Raw genomic sequence first — 23,222 nt, 5'->3', positions numbered from 1 at the left:
TCATAGGGCTCAGGTACAAAGAGGAACAAGAGGCTGTTGTGGGAAGTGTCTCCAGGGCAGAAAAGGGGGTGCATGCATGGGTGGGTCACTTTCTGAATTCGCCTAAATGTCAGATGATTCAGACACTGGTGGATTACCTGTCCACCTTTATTTGATAAAGAAGAACAGTGTTTTCCGAGACACTTATTCATGTATTGAGGCTTAACAGTGAGTCAAAAGGGTTAGTCCCCTGATGTCAGAAAACTCGTAGTTCCTGACATTTCCTTGTAAATTGGCAGACAGGTTAGAATGGGATGGTTTTCAGGAGTCTGTTTCTATGAGAAAAAAAATCAGGGGGTTTCTAGAGCATCAAATTTTGTTCAGGAATGGGCAAGCATTTGGGATGAGGATCAATATCTCAGGAAAGGCTACATTTGAGTGGAATCCAGGCAGGAAGTAAGGAAGAGGGAAAAGGAATCCAGAAGATGGAATTTATTTCACCAGACCAATGAGTATTGTAGGGAGAAAACTGTGGAGGATCGAAGGTGGGCACGTGTACACAGGAAACGACAGAGAAGCCTAAGAGTACGCAAAGTCCTGCAGCACCCGAACCCAAAGCCGAAGCCTCAGGAGAGGGCCAGTGGTGGGTGCTCGGGAGGGCAGGAGGGTCCGAAGGGAGTGTGGGTCACCCCTGAAGCAAATGATGAAAGTACTTTCTGGTGGCAACCCTGGACATGGAGACAGGTTCAGATTTGACGGTGACACTAAGACAAGGCCTTGTGTGGTGGTGTGCGCCTGTAATCGCTGTAACCCACACTGAAGGTGGAGGCCGTCTTTAAAGGAAAGATGTGTGGGGAGCTTCATAAGTCCCTGTGTGGGAGAGGAGCTGGTGTACTCTGACTCCCAGTTTCTGGCTTGGGCAACTTGTGTTGGTCATGAGAATGCAGAGGGCCCAGGAAGACAGGACTGTGTCAGGTTTGATATGCCTTGTGCAAAATGCCCGAGGCTAGCTGGACAGGCTGTACTAGGACTGAGATCTGGGTTGGAGGGAAGGGGGCTGAGGATTGGCTAGCTTCCTAGAAGAGGAGGAAGAAGGAGGAAGAGGCAAACAGAATGGCCGGGCGTCTAGAAGGGAGATTTCACAACAAAGTAAATCAGGGTTTAAAGAGGGCTGATCTAGGGCCAAGTCAGTGAATGTTATCTTGTGGACTAGGACATCACTGGCAACCTTAGACGGTAGATGAGCAGCCACAGCCAATGGTCATAGGAGTGGGTGTGAAGCAGGGAAATGAGGCCTGGAGTATGCCTTAAGATCGAAATGCTTGTTTGGAAAGGGAGAGTGAACAGACGGGACGTCTATTTGGGAGTTAAAACTTAAGACAGACGGCTTGGTCAGCTTTAGAGAGGGCATCAGTGGTGAAGGAAAACTTACAGGAGAGATGGGGGTGGCTGAAAAAAGCCGAATAGTTGCAGAGACAACCCAGGTTGTCTAGACTAGTGCCTCTGTCCATGGTGCCTTCCCCCTCCAGCTGAGGAGGTTATAGAGAGAAGGGAAGCCCCGGATTGGAAGGTTTGGAAGGCAAGAGCTTCCCTTCAAACCACAACCGCATAGACAGTGGAGGCATCACCAGGAATCACTGTGGACATCCGGCGGTACCTCCCGAGGACGGAGTGGTCCAGATCAGCATAGTGCAGGCTCTGAAGGAGGTAGAGGGGGAAGGCAGACGGTCTCAGCAATCTGACCCCTTAGCTTAGAGTCAATGCACCCCCACACCACCACCCCCTCAGAGGAGACCAAGTAGCAAAGTCTGAGCTCCAACCCCCTGCTTAAACCTCCAGAGTGCTGGGATTACATGGCTGCTCCACAAGCTAGCTGGGCTTCTTTTTTTGGGCCCCCTTTTCCTCCGGGATTCTAGCCTGCCTCCTTCCTCTCTCCAGGCCCTTACCGGCTCCTGGTCCAGGTGGCCTGAGGTCTTGGACTCCTGTTCTAAAGGCTGCTGCGGCTCAGCGTTTATGACTGGAGCTAAGCGGGAGGGAGGGACAGAGCTGAAGGATGGAGAGAAAACGACCAACTTTGTCTGCTACCGGCAAGGACTCAGACTCAAGGAATCAGGGCTAGGGATTGTTCGGGTCGGAGAAGGAAAATGGGGTGCAGTTAATCTCACCAAATGCGGGGAGTGGTCCAGGCGGGGGCGGGGGCAGGGGCGGGTGCCTGTAAGGAAGTCCTTGGACAGTCATCCAACTCGTCCCACTGGTTCCTCGGCCCACAGGCGGCGCCAATGAGAACTATGCAAACTGCAGTCTCCGACCAGCCAAACAACTCGGGCTCCTCCGGAACCAGGTCCCGCCCACTCTCTGGGCTTCCTACTCCAACCTGCAGCCTAGCACCTAAGGGCTGACCTCTCGCCTTCTATAAACCACCCCCAAGCCTCCAGATCCTTCTGGTTCTTTGCTAAAGTTAGGGTTCTGCCCCACCTCTTTCCGCCCCCCACCCCACCCCGCCCTGACTGGTTACACCCTATATTAAACCAGGCTCCGCCTCCAGTGCTCACCTGCGCCGCCACCAGACCAAGCCCGAGGCACCCAGTCCCAGCACCAGCCCAATGCCCAGCAGAGGAATCAGGACCTTGGGATACTCGGAACCTGGGGAGATGCGCGGTGCAGGGAGGGATACCGAGGTCAGGGGTACGATCACAGGGTCTCACCAGATCTCCCGCTCTACAAGACTCCGCCCCGCATTTTGTCCAGGGTGTGTGTCCAAACCAAGTGCCCTTCTGCATCTGGGCCTCGACCTACCGTGGGTAGATCCCGGAGCCCTGCAGTCTGCCTTGTCCCCCAGCACCTGAAGCACTGTGCGGCTCTCGTTCTCTTGCTGTCCTTTGCAGAAGAAGGTGCCAGAATCGCCGGCGCTCAGCAGTAGCTCTAGCTCCTTGATACTAGTGTCCAGGGAACGCAGGCGGCCGGAGAAGAGCTCAAGCACCACTGGGGTCCCGCTCGACGACAACCACACGATCTTACGGCGCCCTTTGGACAGGCCCTTGCACGCCGGGAAACTAGGCGCCCAAGCCCAGCGGGCGGGCTCTAAGACATCTTTGCAGGAAAGGTTCACCCGGTCCCCAGGGCTGCCCTTCAGAGGACCTAGCGGAGGTGAAGGAAGAAGACGAAGGCAGTTAGGTGGTCAGGGCCACTTTGCCAGGCTAGATCTCTCTCTCTCTCTCTCTCTCTCTCTCTCTCTCTCTCTCTCTCTCTCTCTCTCTCTCTCTCTCTCTCACACACACACACACACACACACACACACACACACACACACACACACACTTTCCTCTACTCTGCCCTTCTACCATTCTGGATCTCATATAAAGCCCCCTCCACAGGCGACCCTAGTCTGTCTGTCTGGACCCATCACAGCTTCCCAGGGATGGCCTACCCTCGGGGTCCCCCTGGACCCTTGAGAGCAACAGAGGCAGCAGCTGCAGAACCAGGGCCATGGCTGGGATGTGGTAGGCAGAGACCGGAGTGAATCAGCACTGAGACCGGAGAGGGAAGTGGAGGGGCAGAGATGGGGATACTGCGGGACCAGGGGGCTCAGATAAGAGCCAGAGTGAGGCCACCAATTCCTGGATCCCTCTAGGAATCCTCACAAACTAACTAGCAGTCTTCAAATCTTTTAAAGCTGTTTAAAATTTGTGATCAAGATATTTTGCAAAGGCTCTACACTTTTTTTGCAAACTAGCATGACCCCCAAGTACCACAAATTTTGAAGCTCAGCTTCCTGAGTTCAAATCCTGATTTTGCCACACAGTAGCTGGGTAATGTGAGCAAGTCACTTCTGGCTGTTCCCTCATCAGGAAAATGGAGATTAAAGCATGTGAGAACCAAATAAATACATGGAGGGTGCCTAAAATAACAGATGACATACAGGAATGCTCAGTGCATGACACTGTTATTATCTCTACTCTTATCTTAGTTCCTATCTCACCTCTGGGTGCCCATGATGCTCCTCCCAAGCCCAAGCCCAAGCACAGTGGTGTGAGCGCATCCTTAGCTATTTGGTGTGGTCCCTCAGGATACACAGCCTCAGTCCCCCCTCTATGACAGCAGGCCTCCATGATGTCACAAACCTTTTCCTGTGGCTGAGCATCAGTTGGAAGACAGAGTGGGGGAATGAATCTACATTAATTCAGTCTGTTTCATCAATTTCTGCCTGCATGTCCCTGATCAATGTCTCCCTACCTCCAGGGGCCCAAAGTTGATGGTCAACTCAGGCTACAACCCACTGCTCACTTCCTAGGAACTAACAGGAGCTGGCACTGTGGCTGTTTAAGTCACAGAGGCTTTTCTGATGCTCTTTCAGAGCAGTGGGGCCCTCAGTTGGGGGTCCTAAAACCAAGATCCAAAATGGAGTTGGCCACTAGTGACACTTGTACTCTCCCATCCCTTCCCCTGTCTCCCCTCCCTACCCAGGCTTGCTCCCCACCTCTGGCCTTTCTTTCTGGTTAGCTAGGTATAAGTTGGGAGGGAGGTACCACAGAGGGCAGAGCCTGGAAGGGAGGGGCCTTTGGGATTATAAATTCCAAAAAGGACGCTCAACTCTCAGACCTGGCTCCCTGAGAATCTACTGCCAGCTTCTGGGGCTGTGGACATTTTCAGCACCCTCGCCATGAAACACCTGCTACTGCTCACGCTGTCTGCCCTGCTCTGCTGCTGGGTCTCAGGTGAGTGCCGGGGGGCCCCAGGCCCCACCCCAACCCTACCCAATACTCCATATTTCCCTCTACTCAGGACCCCAAGAAGCTCCAACCCTACCTGGCTTAGTTTCCCCAGTGCCTCTAGGATCAGATGTCTGAGTATGATGGGGGGTGCCTTGCTCCATTTTTCTTTTTCTTTCTCTCCCTACCCTCTCTTCCCTTTCCTCCTTTTCCTCCCTTCATTTCTTTACTTGTCCTCTTTTTTGGGGGGGGCAAATTCGTGTGTTGTTAGATCCTAGTTAGCAGAAGGAACTCCACTCTGCCCTGAGGTGCCACCCACAATTTCCTGAGGCTCAATGGCTACCCCAGGCCCCCTCCCGCAGATGTCTAGAATGAGGGTACACCACAAACATCCCACCCCCTTCCGACTGGCTGGCCCAGAGCCAGCCACCAGACCACAGAACTCCCTGAAAGTGTTCCACCATGGAAAGTCCCCAGCCACTTCTTCCCCGTTACATTATGAATGGATAGGAATCTGTGGTTTTTCCCTTTAAAACTGACTGCTGCTCCTGCCTCAGAGTTGTGGTCTGGATCTCAAAACCTGGGGCTTCCCTGATATATCAGGGTTTTGTTTTTATTTTTTGGCTTGCTTGAACCCTCCCTGTCTTTGTGGTAGATTATTCTCAGACCCAAAGCTGGCCTTGAACTCCTGACTTCCTGTCTCTACCTCCTAAATGCTGGGATCTACACAAGTATCACATCTGGCTCTTTGGTCCATTTTAAGGACCGGGTCTCCACTGCCATCTTCTCCTGGCCCCCTATTCTCCTGGTCCACTCTTCTTACCTGCTCCAACACTAGGTCTCCTGTTCCCGACCCGGGGTGCTCCCTTCCTGGACACTCTAACCCTTGGGACAGCCCCATTCCAACATGCAATTCTCCAGGATCTAGCATAGCAGCCTTCGATCACCTTCTGCACTGAGCAGAGTGCTCGCACACAAACGCCAGGATCCCACCCCACCCCTCACAGAGGTGCTGAGCAGTAGCCCTTCTTAGCTTGTTCCTATACCCCCCCCCAGGGATGCAAAGTTTTCTGGGTGGTTCCATTGACTGCATACAGCCTTCCCAAGAATCAGAAACTCTCCTAAAGAGAAGATGCCAGAGCACTTACCCCTAAAGTGAGATGGATTCCTGGGGGCACACTAAGCTCCTCCACCCTTGAGCTGACCATTCTTTCATGGAACTTTGCATGCCCAAACCTGAAGTTGGCCAACACAGGAATCCTGGCATGCCACTTCTGCACCCACTCTCCACTTTTGTTAGATGATAAGACAATCCAGTGATATGCCTCCCAGGTACTATCCCTTCTTCCATAGAGTGAGAGCCAGAACAGGCGTAGAAAGGATCCATTCAGGACTGATTCTTCCCAAGCTCTTGACGGAGGTCAAGTCAAGTTCTAAAGCTGGTCACAGGTGGCTTTCTTACAGCCTCAATCCCATGCCATCTCTGAAGGCACTGCTAACTTCTACACTTTATGATTTCTTCTCTCTCTCTCTCTCTCTCTCTCTCTCTCTCTCTCTCTCTCTCTCTCTCCTCTCGATGTCTCCAAGCTTTCTCCATATCCCAGCCATCCCTAGCTCCAAGTTTTTGTTAGTACAATTCTTGACTCATCCCAAACAGGCTGGGTGGAGGAAGGTATTTAGGGTGTGTGGTTTCCACACAGAACAAATGCCTCCGCACAACGCCCACTTTGCATTCACCTGCTCTGTCCCTGTGAACAAAGCAGGTCAGAGACACGGGCTGCTTAGTGGGCAGGTCTCCACCCTTCCCCTACCTCAACTCATCCTCACGTGACTGAGACATCCCGTCACCTCAGCCTGACTTCTTATCTCCCCAGCTGACACTAGATGTCATTCCTGCTACAAGGTCCCTGTGCTGGGCTGTGTGGACCGCCAGTCCTGTCGCCTGGAGCCAGGCCACAAATGCTTGACAACAAATGTGTACCTTGGTAACATCCCCTTTCCCAGGAGGGAGGGGCCAGGTGGAGGGTGCTATCTGGGACCGAAGCCCATCCAGGGCTAGGACAGAGAGTGAACAGTGGGGACAGCATGTGGCCCAAGGTGATTGTGTGCCAGGCACTGACCTGCGTCTCTACATTGTGCTTGTGAATGCCTGTGACTGGAATGGGTGCTGGTGCGAGACGCAGGGATGTGGCTTACACTCCGGAAGGGAGATTAGACTGAAAAGCGGGAAGAAGGGTGGAGCCAAGTGACTTTGGGAAGGGAGAGTCGCCAATGCCTACTCCTGACCCCTCCTCTGTTGGCTCCTACCTCTCTAGGGAAGATGTGGGTTTTCTCTAACCTGCGCTGTGGCACACCGGAGGAGCCTTGTGTGGAGGCCTTCAACCAGACCAACCACAGGCTGGGCCTGAACTACAACACCACCTGCTGTGACAAAGACAACTGCAATAGCCCAGCCCCAAGGCCCGCGCCTACCCTGGCTCTTGTCTCCCTCACCTCCTTGGCTGGCCTTGGCCTCTGGTTACTGCACTGAGATTCACTCCATGGCTGCGTTCTTGCCGATTGCTGTAGCCTGAGCCTCTAACCCCATGTCCTTAGAACTCCAGCTTTCCAGAATGTTCTCCCTTCACCCCTGGCTCCTCTTCCTCTGAAGATCCTTTCCCTGCCCTTGTCCCTCTTGTTTCGGGGGGGGGACAGTGCCTAGAGTGGTCTTTCTAGTCTCCTCTCTCAGCTGGTACTCTCCGCTCCATTTTCCACCAAGTCCTTCCCCATTTCCTTGGAGAACACTCTACCTCCTTCACTGGCCACTGCAAGGGCTCCCTACTTGGATGCACACTGATGTGGATCTAGAAGGGCCACTGTCTTGTCTCCAAAACGACCCGCTAACCTCACTGCATGGGGTTGATTTGCTAAACCCTCTGCTCATCTCTTTCCATCGTGAGAAATAAATGTCGGTGTCTGATAAACGGTGTGTTTATTGTCAGGGGATATGCATGCAAATCTGGGCGTGGTGGCTCCTTTGTGATCTCAACAGCTGGGCAGTAGAGGCAGAAGAATCAGGTGTTCAAGACCATCCTTGGTTACACAGCAAGTTCAAGGCCAGCATGAGCCAAATATGCTCCCGTCTCAGAGAGAGAGGGAGAGAGGCAGGCGTGGCTCTATACCCTTCTAATCGCAGCACTCAGGAAGCAAAGGCAGATCTCTGAGTTCGAGGCCAGTCTGGTTTCTACCTGGCAAGTTCCAAGTCACCCAGGACAGCAAGGATGAGAGAGAGAGAGAGAGAGAGAGAGAGAGAGAGAGAGAGAGAGAGAAGGAGGAGGAGGAGGAAGGAGGAGGAGGAGGAGGAGGAGGAGGTGGTGGTGGTGGTGTAGGGCCCCTCTCCATGGAAATTTCACTCTCAACCCCACCCTTCTTCTTTCCTAAGAGTTCTCCAGGGAGTTTCCCTACGAGGCCGGGCTGACCAAACGGAAGAGCAGGTTTTTCAGGCCTTTCTCCTTTCCAATTCCTGAGGGTGGCGCCTGGCACTAGTGTTTGGAGAAACAGCCCTTATCCTAAATTTAGACTGCACCCTGCCAAGAAGCAGGTGCAGCCTAGCTTGAGGGTGCCCCAGAAAGGGTAGGAAAGGTGTTTGCAGACAGAGAGCTGTCTTCTCTTCAGGACATGCCTCTCCTGTCCACCTCCTAGGTGGCTTTCTAACTGGGTTACTGAAGCAACTTTCCTTTCTCAGTTCAAAACAGTCCTATTGGGAGCTGAGTTATGAAGTATGGAAGGGAAAACAAACCCAGACAGCCAGGATCATGGAGTCCTGGTAACCCCCCACCCCACTCAGCCCAGGGCCCTTCCACGCAGTGACCCCCACTGTGAAGGAAGAGTCTCCCTAGCAGCAGGTTCCAGGAGCCACTGGGGACAGATTCTCTATTGTTTTGAGGGTGTCATTGGATAAGGACTGCTGATAGGTCTGCTGACAGACTGGTAACTGAACAAGCGGTCAGATAACCCGCATATTATCCCTTCAGCAGCCTTTTTTTTCTAGCCATGCCCCAGAGGCCTGTGCCGCCCCCTCCCTTGCGAATGCCGCTCCCCCTGCTGGACAGGTGAGGATTTGCAAGCCCAGCTGGCCCTTATTTTCAACAGAAGAGTCATAGATGCTGGGAGGAGAGGCCCACACCTTTGATCTCAGCAGAGGCAGGTGGACCTCTGTGAGTTCGAGGCCAGCCTGGTCTACAGAGCGAGATCCAGAACAACCAGGGCTACACAGAGAAACCTCGTCACAAACAAACGAACAAACAAACAAAAATGGATAGAATTTAATAGTCAGCTCTAGAATAGTCCATACATTTTAATGGCGCGCAAAGGAGTGCCTATTTTCTCACCTTGGATGTCCAGCTCCCTTGGTCCCTTCCCTGCCCTCAGTCCCACCATCTGCTCACTCTACTGTCACGGCAAGAGCCAGGCCAGGGTGGTAACAACTGCCGCCAAGATACAGAGAGGGGTCACGGAGCTCACCACGGCGCCGTTGCACAGGTCTCCGAAGCAGCAGTTTTTTTGGGTTGTGAAAGTCACACCTCCCACTGACTCTATGTCCACTTGGTTGCAATGATGGGTGGCCACACAGGCGGGGTGGTGCTGACCCAAGGTCACGGACGCTGAGAGAAGGAAAGGCACAGGGTGTTGAGCTCCTGACTTCAGGACTTGCCCGCCGTGGAAGACGCAAGTTCCCAGGACTTAAAGAGACACTCTGTCCCCTCAAAAAACACCTCCCTGAAACCAAGGCACTGGAGCCAGCAAGTCCACCCAGGGCAGTGATGCTAAGGTGTTCCAAGAACCTAGGACCATTCCTGCCTCAGCCTCAACATGGGAATATTGCAGCCAAATACAAAAGGGACAATCTGTAAAATAAGGTATCATTGTGGAGTTAATACAGCTAAAGTTGGGCACAGTGGTGCATGCCTGTCACACTCAGTAGGCTGAGGCAGGAGGATTGCCAGGAGTTCAAGGCCAGTCTGATCAACACATTGACTTAAAGGTAACCCTAGGCTATAAAGTCGAGACCCTGTCCCCAAAAAATAGCAAATAGAGCTGGGAATGCAGCTCACTTAGTAGAATGATTGCCTAGGGCACAAAAGTCCTGGACTTGACCTGCAGTACTAAAATAAACAGGACATGGAGTCATATCACGTTTTCTCGGCCACCCTGGGACTTGTGAGACCCTGTCCTAAAAATAAGTAAAAAAATGCAGAGCTGGAGAGATAGCTTAAGATGGCTAAGAGAGCTTGTCGCCCTTCCCAAAGACCGAGTTCTCACACCAGGCTCACAACCACCTGTAACGCCTGTGACCAGCTCTAACTCCAGAGGATCTGATACACTCTGCTGGCCTCCGAGAATACCCACACACACGTGGCATACACTCAGACAGACATACTCATGCACAAAAAATAAATCTTTTAAAAATAATAATAAGTTGGGGCTGGTGAGATGGCTCAGTGGTTAAGAGCACTGGCTGCTCTTCCAGAGGACTCGGTTCAGCTCCCAGTATCCGCTTGGTGGCTCAGAGTCACCTATAATTCCAGTTCTGGAGAATATCCCCCCCGCTGTCCCTTCTGATCGCCAAAGGCAGCAGGCACACCTGTGGTACACAAACACACCTGTAGAAAAGTGCTCACACACATAAAATAAATTTCAAAATCTAAAAAAAAAAAATAATAAATCACTTTAAGCAAGAAACCTGCCTTTAATCTCAGCACTCGGGAAGTAAAGGAGGCAGATTTTTGTGAGTTCAAGTCCAGCCTGGTCTATGTAGTGAGTTCCAGGCTAGCCAACACTACACAGTGAGATCCTGTCTCCAATCAACCAACCAATCAAGCAAGCAAGCAAAAAATACAAACCAAACAAAATAATCACTTTAAAATAAATAAAGTCAATGAGGGTGTTCTGCTTTGAGTTTGGGCCGCTGAATCCAAGTCCAGGTTCGTTAGCATCATGCTGTCGTGTTCTGGTTTTGGTAGTGAAATGGAAAGTTAGCATCTGAAGAAGCTGGGTAGAAACAGGAACTCTGCATTTCTTTTGTAATTTTCCTGTTAAACCAAATGATTTCAAAATAAAACATTAAACACTCACACACACACACACACACACACACACACACACACACACACACGCCTCTCTCCAGCTCTTACCCAGTCCCTGACAGTTGAAGTTTGGAGTTTGGCTTAACATTTTGACTCTGGTTTTAGGAGACAGTTTCTTCCCTAGTAAGGGCCTATGAGGCTCTTCACGGAGAGCAAGGGGAGAGCCTGAGGCGTGTGGGCTCCTCAAGGCACAGTGCCAGGAGCCAGTAGGGTTAGCCCGTCCTAACAGTGGCACCATCTGCCCAGAGCCAGACTGAAGTTGGAAGGGTGGTAGCCCGCAGGATTGAAGAGGGGGCTTGTTGGAAGCAGTGGGAAGTGGGGGTGGGGGCGGGGACGACAAAGGACTCACGTTGCTTGGCTTGTCCTGGGTTGGGTTTGCGGTCCAGGAAGCCGCAGCGCTCACCCTCACCACAGGTGATCACCGTCTGCTTGCAGGAGTTGCTGGGGCCACCACCACAGTCATAGCACCGCATGCGGTGTCCTGGCAGGAAAAAAGAGGTACGGGACCCGGCCCTTAGAGGAGCCCTGGCAGAGGGAAGGACAGGCCAGTGCCAAAGGCATATGAGCTTCCTCCTTACCCAAGGCAGCGCTTAGCAGGGCGCAGAATAGGATCCCGACCAATCGGGGGTTCATCTTGTCTGCTTACACCAGTAGCGCCTCTCCCTCCCGCCCACCCCCCTCTCAGGCTCTGCTCTGCCAGCCTTATATCCCCCTTGCCTTGAACTTTATAGGGCAATAAAAAGCAAGGAAAGAGTCTCCCCCAGCTGCACCAGGGCCCCAATGGGGAACAGGGAGGGGCCCCATGGATGCCTCTGAGCGTCCTCTGAAGCCCCAAACGCCTCCATGCTCAGTAGCAGTTCCAGCCGAAGAACACCTGGGGGTCCCTAAGGCCCTTTCATAACCCCCTCGAGGGTCTTCCCTTTTCAATTCCGTATCTGAGGGTTTGATCTTGTTCATCCACATTCCAGATGGAATGCAGAAGTAGGTTATGAAAACCCAGCCACCTCTGATTATAACCAGCGTTAAATGGATTCTCAAAAATGTAAAACAATGCCATTCTCTCTGTGCCGTCGGAGGCTAATTATTATTTTTCACAAAACTATGTCTTCCTAACATATAATACACTTGGTTTTTATTTGTTAAATGAATCAAACTATACCTAATTATTTATTTAGCTAGCTGATTGTTGTTGTTTGAGACAGGGCTGGCTTTGAACTTCTGATTCTCCTGCCTCAGCATCTCAAGTGCTAGGATTACAGGCATGAATCACCACGCCTGGCTTCAATACCAATTTTAAATGTCCTTGTCCTATTTATTTTATTGTTTAAAATTATATATATTTATCGTGTGTGTGTGTGTGTGTGTGTGTGTGTGTGTGTGTGTGTGCGCGCGCGCGCGCGCGCACGCACGCGCATTTGCTTGTTGAAGTGGTCTTCCACATAACCTAGGCTGGCCTGGAGCTCAGCATGTAGTCCAGGCTGGCCTCAAACTTACGGCAATCCTCTGTCTCAGCCTCATGTGTGCTGGGATTGCAGGCATGTGCCATCGCTTCTGGCTTCTTATTTTAATTCCTTTTTTTTTTAAAGATTTATTTTATGTGAATGCATGTTTTGCTGACATGTAGATATGTGCCTCACGTGTATGCCTGGTACCAGTGGAGGCCAGAAGAATGCATCAAATCCCTGGACCTGGAGTTACAGCCAGTTGTGAGCCACCGTGGGTGCTAGGAATAGAACGTGAGTCCTTCTGCAAGAGCAACAAGTGCTCTAAACTGTTGAGCCGTCTCTCCAGCCCCTCTTCATTTCTTTTCAAAAGATTTTTATTTAGGCCTGGAGAGATGAGTGATGAGAGATGGGAGATCCATGGACGAGGGAGTGATGAGAGATGGGAGATCCGTGGATGAGGGAGTGATGAGAGATGGGAGATCCGTGGACGAGGGAGTCATGAGAGATGGGAAATCCGTGGACGAGGGTGCCGGCTGTTCTTTCTGCACAGCTTCTTTTCCCAGGACCCACGGCGAACAGCACAGCTCCAGGGGACCCAGTGTCCTCACGGTCTCGGGCATCTGCACTTGCACGCATAGATCCATACCCAGACACGTACATGTATACATAGTTAAAAATAAAAAGTCTTAAGAAAAATAGCCAGATGTGGTAGTGCAGGCCTAGAGACAGATGGATCCCTGTGAGTTTAAGGCCAACCTGGTTTACATATCAAGTTTCAGGCCAGCCAAAAAACAAAAACGAGTTAATAAAATTTATTATTTGTGTGTCCCTCTCGGTGCCGGAGAATGCATGCCATCATACACGGGTGGGATCAGAGGATGACTTTGTGTGCTTGGTTCTCCCTTTCCACGTTCCTGGGTTCCAGGGCTCACACTCAGGCGCTTCGGCTTACACAGCATCTCTACCCACTCAGCTACCTCATCAGCCCATTTTAACTTCTGATAAGGCAAATATTGATAGAATCCATGTGAAGAAAAGATCTCTGAGGTCTTCAGTCATTTTCAGAGTATAAGGAGATGCTGAGATGCCCACCACCCTCTTCCTCGCTGTAGCCCTTCTGGTGAAGCGTTCCTTCTTTTGGTACCCAGGGCTGCCCAGGTGTTAGATGAGCCCTCTAAGGCTGCATGCGCTACACTCCCTGTGGCCACCCAGTCTCTTAATTCCTAATGTTCCTTACTGCCTTTCTCCCATCCTGGAAACTGTCCTGTCTACCTTTTCCAATTCCTTCTCAGAGGAAGGAATTAATCAGTCTAGTTCCCGATGAATTATTTTCTGCAACGTAGTAAAGCCAGGAGGAATAATTATGGGGTAGCAATGTTGAAGCTTGGTGGGGGAGGGGGTGAATCAAAGGGATGTGAGCTAGGTGGGGCAGGGCCCCCTCTCAGCTGGGCTTTGTGGGTGGGGTAGGGTGTGGGAATGGGTGGGTGGGCTTTGTTGATACCGCCTTCAAACCAGACTCTAACATCTAGGGCAGGGAGGGTTCAGTGTGACCTTGGGAGGCAGACAAGCTCTGAGGGGATAGACAAAAAAAAAAAAAAAAAAAAGGAGAACTGAGAACAGCTTGAGCTAGAGGGAGGGAGGGGGCAGGAGGCAAGGCGACAGACACAACTCTAGACAGGCAGACAGCTAGGCTGAGTTAGCAAACACTGAGAACAGGAGACCCTCAGGGCAAGCATGGGCAGGGATGGAGAGCTGTTGCACCAGGCAGGTGAATCTCTCACTTTTCCACACCCCAGATTATCTCACTGGCTCTGTTTGTTTTAGAGTTCCTCCCTGTCTTTGGCCAGGTGTGTTCTGACTCGGGGTGCAGATCACTTTCTCCCAGACTGCCGAGCTGGTGCTGCCATGGGCCCCTCCAGCGCCTTTCTCGGGATCCTGTTCTTCTCTGGGGCACTGGGTAAGGGCAGCCTGGGGGATCCACAAGGGGCCGAGGGCTGGAGTGCAGAATGGAGAGGGAGCTGACAGAGGTGAAGAGAAATGGGGAGTTATTAGGACCCTGGAAGGCTGAGGCAGGAGGGCCTGGGCTATGTAAAACTCTCCTCAAAAGGCCAGGGGGGGGGGCATGTGAGTAACTATCTTTGAGTCTTTGACAGTCTTTATTCCCAACCTTTGTCTCTCACTTCACTTTTGCATCTCTCCTTCCTGGCCTGGGTCTGGCTCTTTGCAGCACTCTGCGGGCTTGCTTCTCTTGGCCTCTGTTCTGTCTGTCTTTCCTGAAGACTGTATCCCTCTTTCTTCTGCCTGCATGCTGTCTCCTTCCTTGGCTGTTTTATATTCCTGACTTGCTTCTCCCTCCTCTGGGTGTCCCTGAGGTCTGGTTTTGCCTCCTACCTCCTCCTCCCCGAATTGATCTCTGCTGACCCGACAGGTCTCACCACCTCCCCAGCCAGAGGACGACTCCACTGCTACACCTGTGGCTTTGCCAAGCCCTGCTACCCTGTTCCCACAGAGTGCCAGGAAGATGAGGTGTGTGGCATCAGTGTTGGCACCTCAGGTAAGGTCTGGCCCCATGGCCCTTCTTGGGGTGGCTCCTCGCCTCTGTCCTTCCTGCCCCCCAACCTCTGCATTCCTCCTTTGTCCCACAGACCAGAAGGAAGAGGTCATCGAGCGGAGAGGCTGCCTCCCTAGGGCCCACTGCCCCCTGCTGGGCCGTGCCACCTACTGGTCACAGCCCTATGCTCTCCGGCACCGGTGCTGTGAGCAGGACCTGTGCAACGCAGCCGCCTCCCTGCCGGGACTCCCACGCCTGCCCCTCACCACCCTGTCACTTCTTGCAGCCATCTTCGCCTGGGGAGTCCATATCTTCCTCTAGCCCGTGAGCCCATGTCAGCCCAGGACTCCGATGTTATCGTGGACCTGGAAACATCTGCACAGATGTTTTTGAGGCATGCTCAAGAATGTGACTTTGTATAGAAGGCCCTGGCCCTTGAGGGTTTTTATACCAACATCTCTACAGATCTACAGACCCCCTCCTAAGACCTGATTCCTACAGCTGGAGTTTCCCATCCCAGCACGCATGTGTCCAGAACCTCGCCTCATAAGAAACCCCCGCTGTCTTTTCTCTCGGTGTCCCAGGTCAGCTACCCTGAAGGAGCCGTGGGTCCCAGGTAAAGGGACAGAAGTGGCCTGGGACTGGTGAGGGGTAGAGTGCTGCTAACAAAGATGTAACTGAGTATCTGAGGGTCTCGAGAATGGAAGGCTGCCTTGGGGAACCATAAAGAGTACATTTAGTAATAGGGCTATTGGGTGGAGATGTAGCTCAGTGATAGAGTGCTTGCCTACCGTACACAAGGCCCTAGGTTCAATCCCCTACACCACCAGAACAAACAAATAAATAAAATGTAAAAATAGGGCTGTCTTTGAGCCCACTGACTTCAGTCGCGTGTAGTGGTGGTGGTGGTGAAACACACGAGGGTGAACTTTAAGAATAAACTCTACAGGGCAGAGTAGATGTCTCCCTGGGTACCAGCACATGTACAGGCATAAGAACCTGGTTTTGGATGCCAGCACCCGCTTAAAAAAGCTGGTCTTTGGGCTGGAGAGATGGCTCAGCGGTTAAGAGCACTGGCTGTTCTTGCAGAGGATCTGGGTTCAATTCCCAGCTACCAGCATGGTGGTTCACAACCACCTGTAATTCTAGTCCCAGGAAATCCCACACTCCTTTCAGGTACTGCACACAATGCGGTGCACAGACATGCATGCAGGCAAAACACCAGTACACATAAAATAAGAAAATAAATAAATAAAATCAAAAGCCGGGTGTAGCTACACAGCAGTGCTTGTAACCCCAATGCCAATGAGGGGCAGAGACGGGAGGATCTGTGGGACTTGCTGACCATCAGCCGAGCTCCAAGTTCAGTGAGAGACCCTGCCTGAAAGGAGCGAGACAGAGAGGAAGGAACGGGACATTTGGTGTCTTCCATGCATGCATGGGCGTGCACACATGTGCACCCACACATACACAACACTCGCACACACAGGAACGAACTATAGCTGCCTCGTGGGTTGGACTGGCACACTGGAACCCGAATGGTGCCCCACACCCAGTTCCTGTCTGTGTGGCTGTCATCCTCTTTCCTGCCAACGTCTGAGCCTGCTGCAGCGTGAAGCCTGCAAGTGAGGATCCCAAGGCAGCTGCTCTCTCCATTGAGAGCCAAGCCCGGGACAAGAGTCAAAAAAGGCACCTGGCAGAGCTGCTTGAGAGGGTGTGGCCTCGCTCCTGGAGGCTGGGGACTGACTGCTTTGGAGCACTTCACCCGGCCAGAGCTGTCCTCTGTTCAGAAAGCCTGGAAGTACTCGCTCCACTAGGGATCTGTCTGCCAGCCCTTGAATATGCTTCCTCTGCCCAGAGATAGCACGGTGGAAACCCCGGAAACCCCGGGTGCAAGGGGCAGGACTCCCAGGGAGTCAGAAGTGATAAGCTGCTCATGCCGGACAGAGACCCACAGAGGAGCGGGTGTGCTCCTGGGATAAGGACAGCGTCCTGCTAGGGCTGAGGACTGGCATCCCCCTTTGGTCTTGAGTTCCTCCTGTTCCATCTGAGGAAGTCTGGGGCCTGATTAAAGGTCTTGTTCCCTCTCAATATCTCTTTGTGAGAACACCGGGAGGGGAGGTCTGGTTTACGTTGGAGGCTTGTTGAATCTTCTGTTTTCTCTGTCCCCCAAATCTCCCATTTGGGGTTCCTGTTTTCCCCCACTCTGCATCTGAGTCTCTCAGCTTCTCTCTTCCTTGTTCCCCACCCCTCCCCCCACTTATCTTCACAGCTTCTCCACCACTTCTCAGGTCTCTGGGCTTCCCTGTCCCTCTTGCCCGCACCAGACTGCAAAACCCACAGGACATCCCACTCCGGGTCACTCCTCTGCTTCAAGACAGGAGACCACACCTTTTGTAGGTGACGTCACAGGCTGATGTTACTCCCTTCCTTATGCTGTGCCGGGCCCCTCCAGCTTGGTGGCTGTTGGAAGCCAAGAGGAAGTAGAGTCCCGCCCTCAGCCCCACCCCTCTCCAAGGTTTTCAGGGAGTCCTTCAGGTGCCAGATGCCAGAGACACACAGGACAGCAGGCCGAGCTTTCTGAGGCAGACGTCACCAAGATCACCTGGTCTTGTGGGTGGGTGGGCTGTAGAGTTTGCAAAGCAAAACGCCAGGGTAAATCTGTTGCACCTTCTCAGGACCCCGGACCCCCATCTGCGATCCAGCCCCAGTCTCCAGGCAACAGTTTCCCATGCTCGGGCCCTCTGGGATTTAAGCCTCTGTAGTTTCTTACCCAAGGCGGGCCAAGTGGATGTTCTCATAGACCTGGACTTCAGGTTTGAAGTGAGGAATCGAGGGTTCTGGGGGAAAGAAGCCGTATGATATGTGGAAGTCACCAGATAACTCAGGGATGTGTTCCCTGCCACCCCTCCCCGAGAGCAGACAGGCCAGAGCCCAGCCCTCTGCCTCACACCCACGTGGCATCTCTGGGGAAAGACTCACCTCTGTCCGGAGACCTCTGGGCCCTCCGCCTCCAGAGCACGATGCTGAGGACGACGATGGTGACTCCTTGGCCCGCTATGAACAACAGCATCAGTACCCGGGGCACATCCCAGCTCGGGACAGAGGCACAAACCATGGGAGAAGGTTCTGTGGAAGCTGCCGCGACAGTAAGACAAGAATGACAGGGAGTGAGGGGGGCTGTGGCTGCTGGAAGGAAGTAGAATCATCCTGTGATGTCACCTACAAAAAGGTCTGGTCTCCTGTCTTGAGCAGCCAGTGGAGAGGCAGCCCTGAGTGAGACGTGGCTTCCCCCACAATCCAGTGGGATTTTACTACAGAAAATACTCAGGAGGCCCCTACCTCCAGCATCCACTGCCCTGTGACTTTGCTTACGGACTCCAGGAGCCAACATCAGAGAGAGTGGCCCCAGTTCCCGTCACACAGGGACAACTGATTCCAGGGCACATCCTAGCCATAACTTCCCTCACAAAAATTTACATTTTCAAGAAACAGTAAAGTGTTGCAGCTGGGCACCATGATGCATGCCTCTAATGCCTGCACCTGGAAGGTGGATATGAAAGGATAAGGGGCTGAGGTCGTCTGCACGGGGGCTGGAGGCCTGCCTGGGCTACATGAAAGTCTGTCTCAAAGCAAAAGAAACGGGAAAGTTCAAGGCCAACCTGGTCTACATAATGACTTTCAGGCCAACCAGGTCTCCAAGGTGAGATACTACCATAAAAATAAAAAACAAAAAACAAAAAGACAGGGGCTGGAGAGATGGCTCAGTGGTTAGCATGCTTGCCACACAAGTGTGAGGATGAGAGTTTGAATCCCCAGAACCCATGTAAATACTGGGTGGGCATGGTAGCCCACCTGCAATTCCAGCCTCTGAAGGCAGAGACGGGGGTCTCCGGAGCAAGCTGGATAGTGAGACCAGCCTTATCAACCAGTCTGGGTTTGACTGAGAGACACTGCTCCATTGAATAAGATGGAAGAGCAACGGATTCCAGGCATGGACCTCAGGCCGCGCCTGCCTGCACACCCGTGTACATGGGTACACACATGTATGTGTGCCCACACACATGCAAAGATGCATACAGGCATGCATCTCACACACATGAAAATGGGGAAAGAAAAACAAAAAGAGCGCTTTGCAGCTTCCATCTCTTCGGCTCCTTATCCACCCACTCACGCATTCATCCTCTAGGCCTCGACAAGACCCTTCTCTCTTGGAACAACGGCCTTTTGCTCCTCTCTCTGACTTACAAATGGGTTATTCTACATCTGTAACATTCATTCTCTGAATAATGGCCTTCTATTTTGTATAACAATATACACTTTCTGCTTCTGTCTTCCTGGTCAATAGGCCATTACATGACCATATATGGGGCCCCTTCTACAGAAGTCAGCATCCCCAAAACCCCTACACACTTCCTCTCTGCCATGGAAGGGTCCACAGAAGTCATAGGTTAGTCTGTTTCTTTCGTTTACTTTTGAGACAGGGTCTCATGCAGTCCAGACTGGCCTTGAACTCCTGCCTCGGCCTCCCAAGTCCTGGGACTGCAGGTGTGTACCACCATGCTTGGCTCATATACTGGCCTATTTCTTGTCTTTCTTTTTTGGGCGGTGCGGGGAGAGGGGGTAGGGCCCCTCTATATAGCCCTGGTTGGCCTGAAATTTGCTGTGTAGACCAGGCTGGCCTTGAACTCAAACATTGACAGCCTCTGCCTCCTGAGAGCTAGGATTAAAGGCACAGGCCTATGTCTTTTATTTTGATGCTTTTTTCTTTCTTTTTTTAAAGAAGCATGCACGTGTGTGGAGGCTAAAGGTCAACCTCAGGTGTTATTCCTTAGGAGATGTCCACCTTATTTGTGAGACAAGGTCCTTCATTGGCCTGGAATGCACAATGCAGTCTAGACTATCTGGCCTGAGAGTCCTGGGGTCCATCTGGCTGTCTCCCTAGTGTTGGGGTTACAAGCATGCATTACCATGAATGGCTTTTTTTATGTGGCTTCTGAGTTCAAACTCGGATTCTAATGTTTGTGTTACATCACTTTAGTTAGCAGAGCTCTCTCATCACCCCTAGACTAATCCCTTTCTAAACAGTGGTATATCCCTCCAAAGCAGGTCCTGGTCTGGCTTGTTTCTCCAGGAAGTTGGTTTAATCAACGCTTCTTTTTTGTTGTTGTTGTTGTTGTTTTCCGAGACAGGGTTTCTCTGTGTAGCTTTGGTGTCTGTCCTGGATCTCATTCTGTAGACCAAGCTGGCCTCAAACTCACAGAGATCCGCCTGCCTCTGCCTCCCGAGTGCTGGGATTAAAGGCGTGCGCCACCACTGCCTGGCTAATCAACCCTTCCTTATGGTGGATTTGGTCAATGAAGTGGGAAAAAAAGGCTTCTCCTACAGGGAAGTGACCCTCAGCCTGGCCTGATTTGCCTCCTTTTTCAACCTTGAGAGATGTGCCAGAGAGAACCCCTTTCTCCCCCCCTCATTTTACCTGCCAGACTAAAGCTGAATCTTTTGTTCTGAGGCATAAGGCAACGGATGTTCCTCGGCCTGCGGCCCCTGGTCTCAGGAAGCCCCTCTCCAGGACACACCAATAGCAGGGCAGCCCCGTCTCCCCAAAAGTACTGAGCGTGTCCTCTCACGGGATTCCTCCCCTCTAGCCAGGTCACAGAGTCCAGACGCCTGGCGGGGACCACAGAGCACAGGAGGGCAGAGCAGGAGGGGCCATCTGGAGACTTCACGGAGAACTGGGATCCTGGCAAGAGACGGGGGCACCTCAGTTTCTTGTGTGGTCTTCCCTAGTCTCCAGAGTCCAGAGAGGTTTTCGCACCCCATCTCACCTTTGAGCACGGAGACATCGTACACCCTCCAGTTCTGGTACTTGTGGTTCTGATCCATCACAGTGCACCAGTACCGCCCAGCATCTTCATCCCTGGACCCCTCCAGCAATAAGGAATAGTTCCCAAGAGGTTTGAACCTTGAATCACTTTCAGGTTTCCCCAGGTCTGAGACTGGCCTGTCTACTTGGATCTGGGTTACCAAGATGGTGGAGGAGCCTTCTGCAGGGCTGCGGAACCAGGTTAGGAGCTGGCCCCCAAGTAGGGAGGGTGGTGAAGGGCACGGCAGCTCCACTGACTCCCCCGAGACCACATAGACGGCCTGGATGCTGTCTGTGGAGAAACGGTGATGTCACTAGTGCTGCCCATGCCTCCAGCAAGGCCCCGCTTTGCCTCTCCCCCCGCCTTCCTTTCCTTCTGGGGTCTCCAAGCACTGGTTTGGCTGATGAACACATTCCTCAAGTGAAGCTAAGAGGAAAGGGAGGCGGGCTGGGGCTAGAGCTTAGTTGGTTAAGTGCTTGCCTGAGGTCTTGGGTTCCATACCCAGCACTGAAAGAGAACAAAAGCCTCTCACAGACTGGGAATGCGGCTCGGGGCTCAGCTCGCAGAATGCTTGCCTGGTGTGCATGAAGTGCTGACCCTGGTCCCCAGCACGGCATAAACCCATAAACTGAGCAAGCTCGTGCATGCCTGGGATCCAGCCATCCAGAGACAGGAAGATCAGAAGTTCGGTGTCATTCCCAGCTGCTTAAGGAGTTCAAGGCTACCCTGGAATACCTGAGTCCCAGGAAGACTGAGTGGGGTGGGGATGGTGGAGTAAAGAATGTAAAGGCTTTCCATTTTCCCTTGCCAATGAGAGGCTCTGAGTCAGGACAGAAATAGGCTGCAGTGGTTGGTGAAAGCCCTTATCTCTTTAAATATCTGCTCATCTTTTATTTTCTGCAGGGAACTAAGCCAGGTATGATAGCACATGCCTGTAATACCAGCACTCGGGAGGCTGAGGAGCAAGGGTTGCAATATATAAGAAGTACCAGGCCAGCCAAGGCAATTAATAAGCAATGTCCTGTCTCAAAACAAACAGATAATTAAAAAAAATAAGGAAAACTGTAAGATGGGTGTGGTCGCACACACCTGTAGCCACAGCATTCAGGAGGCAGAGGAAGGAGGGATGCTTGAGCTGAGTGTTCAAGACTAGCCTGGACTGCTGGGAGTTTTCTTACTGATCTGAAAAGATAGCTGGCTAAAGGAACTTAAGAGAATAAGATTTATTTATTTTTACTTGTTATTATTATTATTATTTGGTTTTTATGAGACAGGGTTCCTCTGTGTAACAGCCTGGCTGTCCTGGAACTCACGCTGTAGAGACCAGGCTGGCCTTGAACTCAGAGCTCTGCCTGCCTCTGCCTCCCGAGTGTGGGGATTAAGGTGTGCACCATCACGTAGATTATCTTAGCTCACAGTTTAAGGAACACAGTCCATTGTAGTGGGAAATTTATGGCGGTAGAAACATGCTTACACCTGGATGGGCTTAGGCGCAGAAAGGGGACGCCTGTGCTCTACGGGCTTTGTCCTTTCCCTGTGTTTATTGAGTCCAGGACCCCAGCCCACTTGATGGTGCCACTGACATTTTAGGTAGCTCTCCCACCCTCAGTTAAAACTCTCTGGAAATGCCCTCACAGACCTGCCTAGAGATACGTGTGCTGGAAGATTCACCACCACAACCACATAACAAGACCCTCATCTTGTATCCTCAAATCGACTATGTCGCTGAGAATTGCCTGGATCTCCTGGTCTTGCTGTCTCCCCTCAAATTCTGGGATGATGGGCACAGCACCCTCATTTGTGTGGTGATAGGGATCAAACTCTTGGCTGGAGATGAACTGAGAGCTCTGAGTGCTAGGCAAGAACTCTCTGAGCTACACCCCCAGACCTAATACTTATATTTTTCAAAATACAGGGAACTGTATATAACTAGGCCCATGGTGCCTCTGGGTCTCTCCAGAACTAAAAACAAAGAGAATTCAAACAAGGTAAGTCTGTCTTCTTGAGTCATGTGCATTTTCAGAAGTGCTATGGAGAAAAAAAAAATAGCAGTCCCTCCCAACTTTTCAAATAGCTGCCGAATCCCCCACCTCCTGACCCTTACCTGCAGCAGCCTGGGGGTGCCCACACAAGCACAGGAGGAGGAGGGCGGCTGTGACTGCCATGGGGAGAGCCTGCCAAGTTCCCCTGCTCCAAAGACCCGGTGTTTCCAGGGAGGAAGCAGAGCACAGATAAAGGCCCACACTCGACTGGGCCTCTGGGGGAACGAGAATGTGGGGGAGATAAAACTCAGCTGCATGTCTTCTGGGGGAAAAGGAACCTTTATCTTCCAGTTCTTGAGTCAGGTCCTGGTGCAAGCTGCTCCTGGGTAAGGAATCCCAGATGTCTACCTCTTCTCGGTCTAGAAGCCTTCTGTGGCTTCTCGTCTACCCCCCAAGACATCGACCGGGAGCCAAATGACTCTGTCTGTTCTCTCCTTGGAACCCAGCACAAAACTGTACATCCAGGCAGTGCTCCATAAGTGATCCAAATGACCTTAAATGACC

The 23,222-nt window shown here is 52.0% G+C and overlaps 5 protein-coding genes across 9 annotated transcripts; 2 read left to right on the top strand and 3 right to left on the bottom strand.

The window, feature by feature from the left end:
• Positions 1-129: 129 nt before the first annotated feature.
• Positions 130-4,419, bottom strand: Mpig6b (megakaryocyte and platelet inhibitory receptor G6b). Of its 5 annotated transcripts, none has more exons than XM_037199667.1 (6): positions 3,959-4,419; positions 2,776-3,117; positions 2,532-2,622; positions 2,145-2,191; positions 1,926-2,002; positions 130-1,677 (listed from the first exon to the last, which is right to left on the bottom strand). In XM_037199667.1, the coding sequence occupies exons 1-6, from the start codon at positions 4,086-4,088 to the stop codon at positions 1,573-1,575; spliced, it is 792 nt and encodes a 263-aa protein (XP_037055562.1). In that variant the 5' UTR covers positions 4,089-4,419; the 3' UTR covers positions 130-1,572. The 5 variants fall into 5 exon arrangements, 4 of the variants coding, with proteins under 4 accessions (XP_037055562.1, XP_037055563.1, XP_037055564.1 ...); XM_037199668.1 differs by lacking the exon at positions 3,959-4,419 and adding an exon at positions 3,407-3,886; XR_005090089.1 differs by lacking the exon at positions 2,145-2,191 and having other exon boundaries at positions 1,586-1,677.
• Positions 4,420-4,521: 102 nt separating this feature from the next.
• Ly6g6c (lymphocyte antigen 6 family member G6C) lies at positions 4,522-7,651 on the top strand. The gene is made up of 3 exons (XM_028888049.2): positions 4,522-4,694; positions 6,563-6,673; positions 7,004-7,651. Exons 1-3 carry the CDS (start codon positions 4,640-4,642, stop codon positions 7,216-7,218), a joined length of 381 nt encoding a protein of 126 aa, XP_028743882.1. The 5' UTR covers positions 4,522-4,639; the 3' UTR covers positions 7,219-7,651.
• Positions 7,652-8,977: 1,326 nt separating this feature from the next.
• On the bottom strand, positions 8,978-11,483 carry Ly6g6d (lymphocyte antigen 6 family member G6D). The gene is made up of 3 exons (XM_028888050.2): positions 11,392-11,483; positions 11,163-11,294; positions 8,978-9,331 (listed from the first exon to the last, which is right to left on the bottom strand). The coding sequence occupies exons 1-3, from the start codon at positions 11,444-11,446 to the stop codon at positions 9,123-9,125; spliced, it is 396 nt and encodes a 131-aa protein (XP_028743883.2). The 5' UTR covers positions 11,447-11,483; the 3' UTR covers positions 8,978-9,122.
• A 2,448-nt stretch (positions 11,484-13,931) lies between these two features.
• LOC114705888 (lymphocyte antigen 6G6e-like) lies at positions 13,932-15,695 on the top strand. Its single transcript, XM_037199670.1, has 3 exons — positions 13,932-14,215; positions 14,687-14,812; positions 14,904-15,695. The coding sequence occupies exons 1-3, from the start codon at positions 14,164-14,166 to the stop codon at positions 15,128-15,130; spliced, it is 405 nt and encodes a 134-aa protein (XP_037055565.1). The 5' UTR covers positions 13,932-14,163; the 3' UTR covers positions 15,131-15,695.
• A 49-nt stretch (positions 15,696-15,744) lies between these two features.
• LOC114705878 (lymphocyte antigen 6 complex locus protein G6f) lies at positions 15,745-23,222 on the bottom strand. Its single transcript, XM_028888034.2, has 6 exons — positions 22,781-23,222; positions 20,638-20,967; positions 20,289-20,552; positions 17,792-17,947; positions 17,583-17,649; positions 15,745-17,435 (listed from the first exon to the last, which is right to left on the bottom strand). The coding sequence occupies exons 1-6, from the start codon at positions 22,839-22,841 to the stop codon at positions 17,411-17,413; spliced, it is 903 nt and encodes a 300-aa protein (XP_028743867.1). The 5' UTR covers positions 22,842-23,222; the 3' UTR covers positions 15,745-17,410.

This window comes from Peromyscus leucopus, chromosome 16_21 (assembly GCF_004664715.2).
Source record: "Peromyscus leucopus breed LL Stock chromosome 16_21, UCI_PerLeu_2.1, whole genome shotgun sequence".
NCBI lineage: Eukaryota > Metazoa > Chordata > Mammalia > Rodentia > Cricetidae > Peromyscus > Peromyscus leucopus.
The sequence above is the reverse complement of the archived record's forward strand: the minus strand, read 5'-3'. Positions and strand labels throughout refer to the sequence as shown.

Coding starts and splice junctions, on each gene's coding strand:
- LOC114705878 (XM_028888034.2), bottom strand. CDS start 22,841: ATGGCAGTCACAGCCGCCCTCCTCCTCCTGTGCTTGTGTGGGCACCCC. Junction 20,968..22,780: donor GCACCCCCAGGCTGCTGCAG/GTAAGGGTCAGG, acceptor GTTTCTCCACAG/ACAGCATCCAGGCCGTCTAT. Junction 17,436..17,582: donor ATCCACTTGGCCCGCCTTGG/GTAAGAAACTAC, acceptor CAAACTCTACAG/CCCACCCACCCACAAGACCA.
- Mpig6b (XM_037199667.1), bottom strand. CDS start 4,088: ATGGAGGCCTGCTGTCATAGAGGGGGGACTGAGGCTGTGTATCCTGAG. Junction 2,623..2,775: donor GGCTCCGGGATCTACCCACG/GTAGGTCGAGGC, acceptor GCATCTCCCCAG/GTTCCGAGTATCCCAAGGTC. Junction 1,678..1,925: donor GCCACCTGGACCAGGAGCCG/GTAAGGGCCTGG, acceptor TACCTCCTTCAG/AGCCTGCACTATGCTGATCT.
- LOC114705888 (XM_037199670.1), top strand. CDS start 14,164: ATGGGCCCCTCCAGCGCCTTTCTCGGGATCCTGTTCTTCTCTGGGGCA. Junction 14,216..14,686: donor GTTCTTCTCTGGGGCACTGG/GTAAGGGCAGCC, acceptor CTGACCCGACAG/GTCTCACCACCTCCCCAGCC. Junction 14,813..14,903: donor CATCAGTGTTGGCACCTCAG/GTAAGGTCTGGC, acceptor TTTGTCCCACAG/ACCAGAAGGAAGAGGTCATC.
- Ly6g6c (XM_028888049.2), top strand. CDS start 4,640: ATGAAACACCTGCTACTGCTCACGCTGTCTGCCCTGCTCTGCTGCTGG. Junction 4,695..6,562: donor GCTCTGCTGCTGGGTCTCAG/GTGAGTGCCGGG, acceptor TTATCTCCCCAG/CTGACACTAGATGTCATTCC. Junction 6,674..7,003: donor GACAACAAATGTGTACCTTG/GTAACATCCCCT, acceptor CTACCTCTCTAG/GGAAGATGTGGGTTTTCTCT.
- Ly6g6d (XM_028888050.2), bottom strand. CDS start 11,446: ATGAACCCCCGATTGGTCGGGATCCTATTCTGCGCCCTGCTAAGCGCT. Junction 11,295..11,391: donor CCTGCTAAGCGCTGCCTTGG/GTAAGGAGGAAG, acceptor TTTTCCTGCCAG/GACACCGCATGCGGTGCTAT. Junction 9,332..11,162: donor CCCAGGACAAGCCAAGCAAC/GTGAGTCCTTTG, acceptor TCCTTCTCTCAG/CGTCCGTGACCTTGGGTCAG.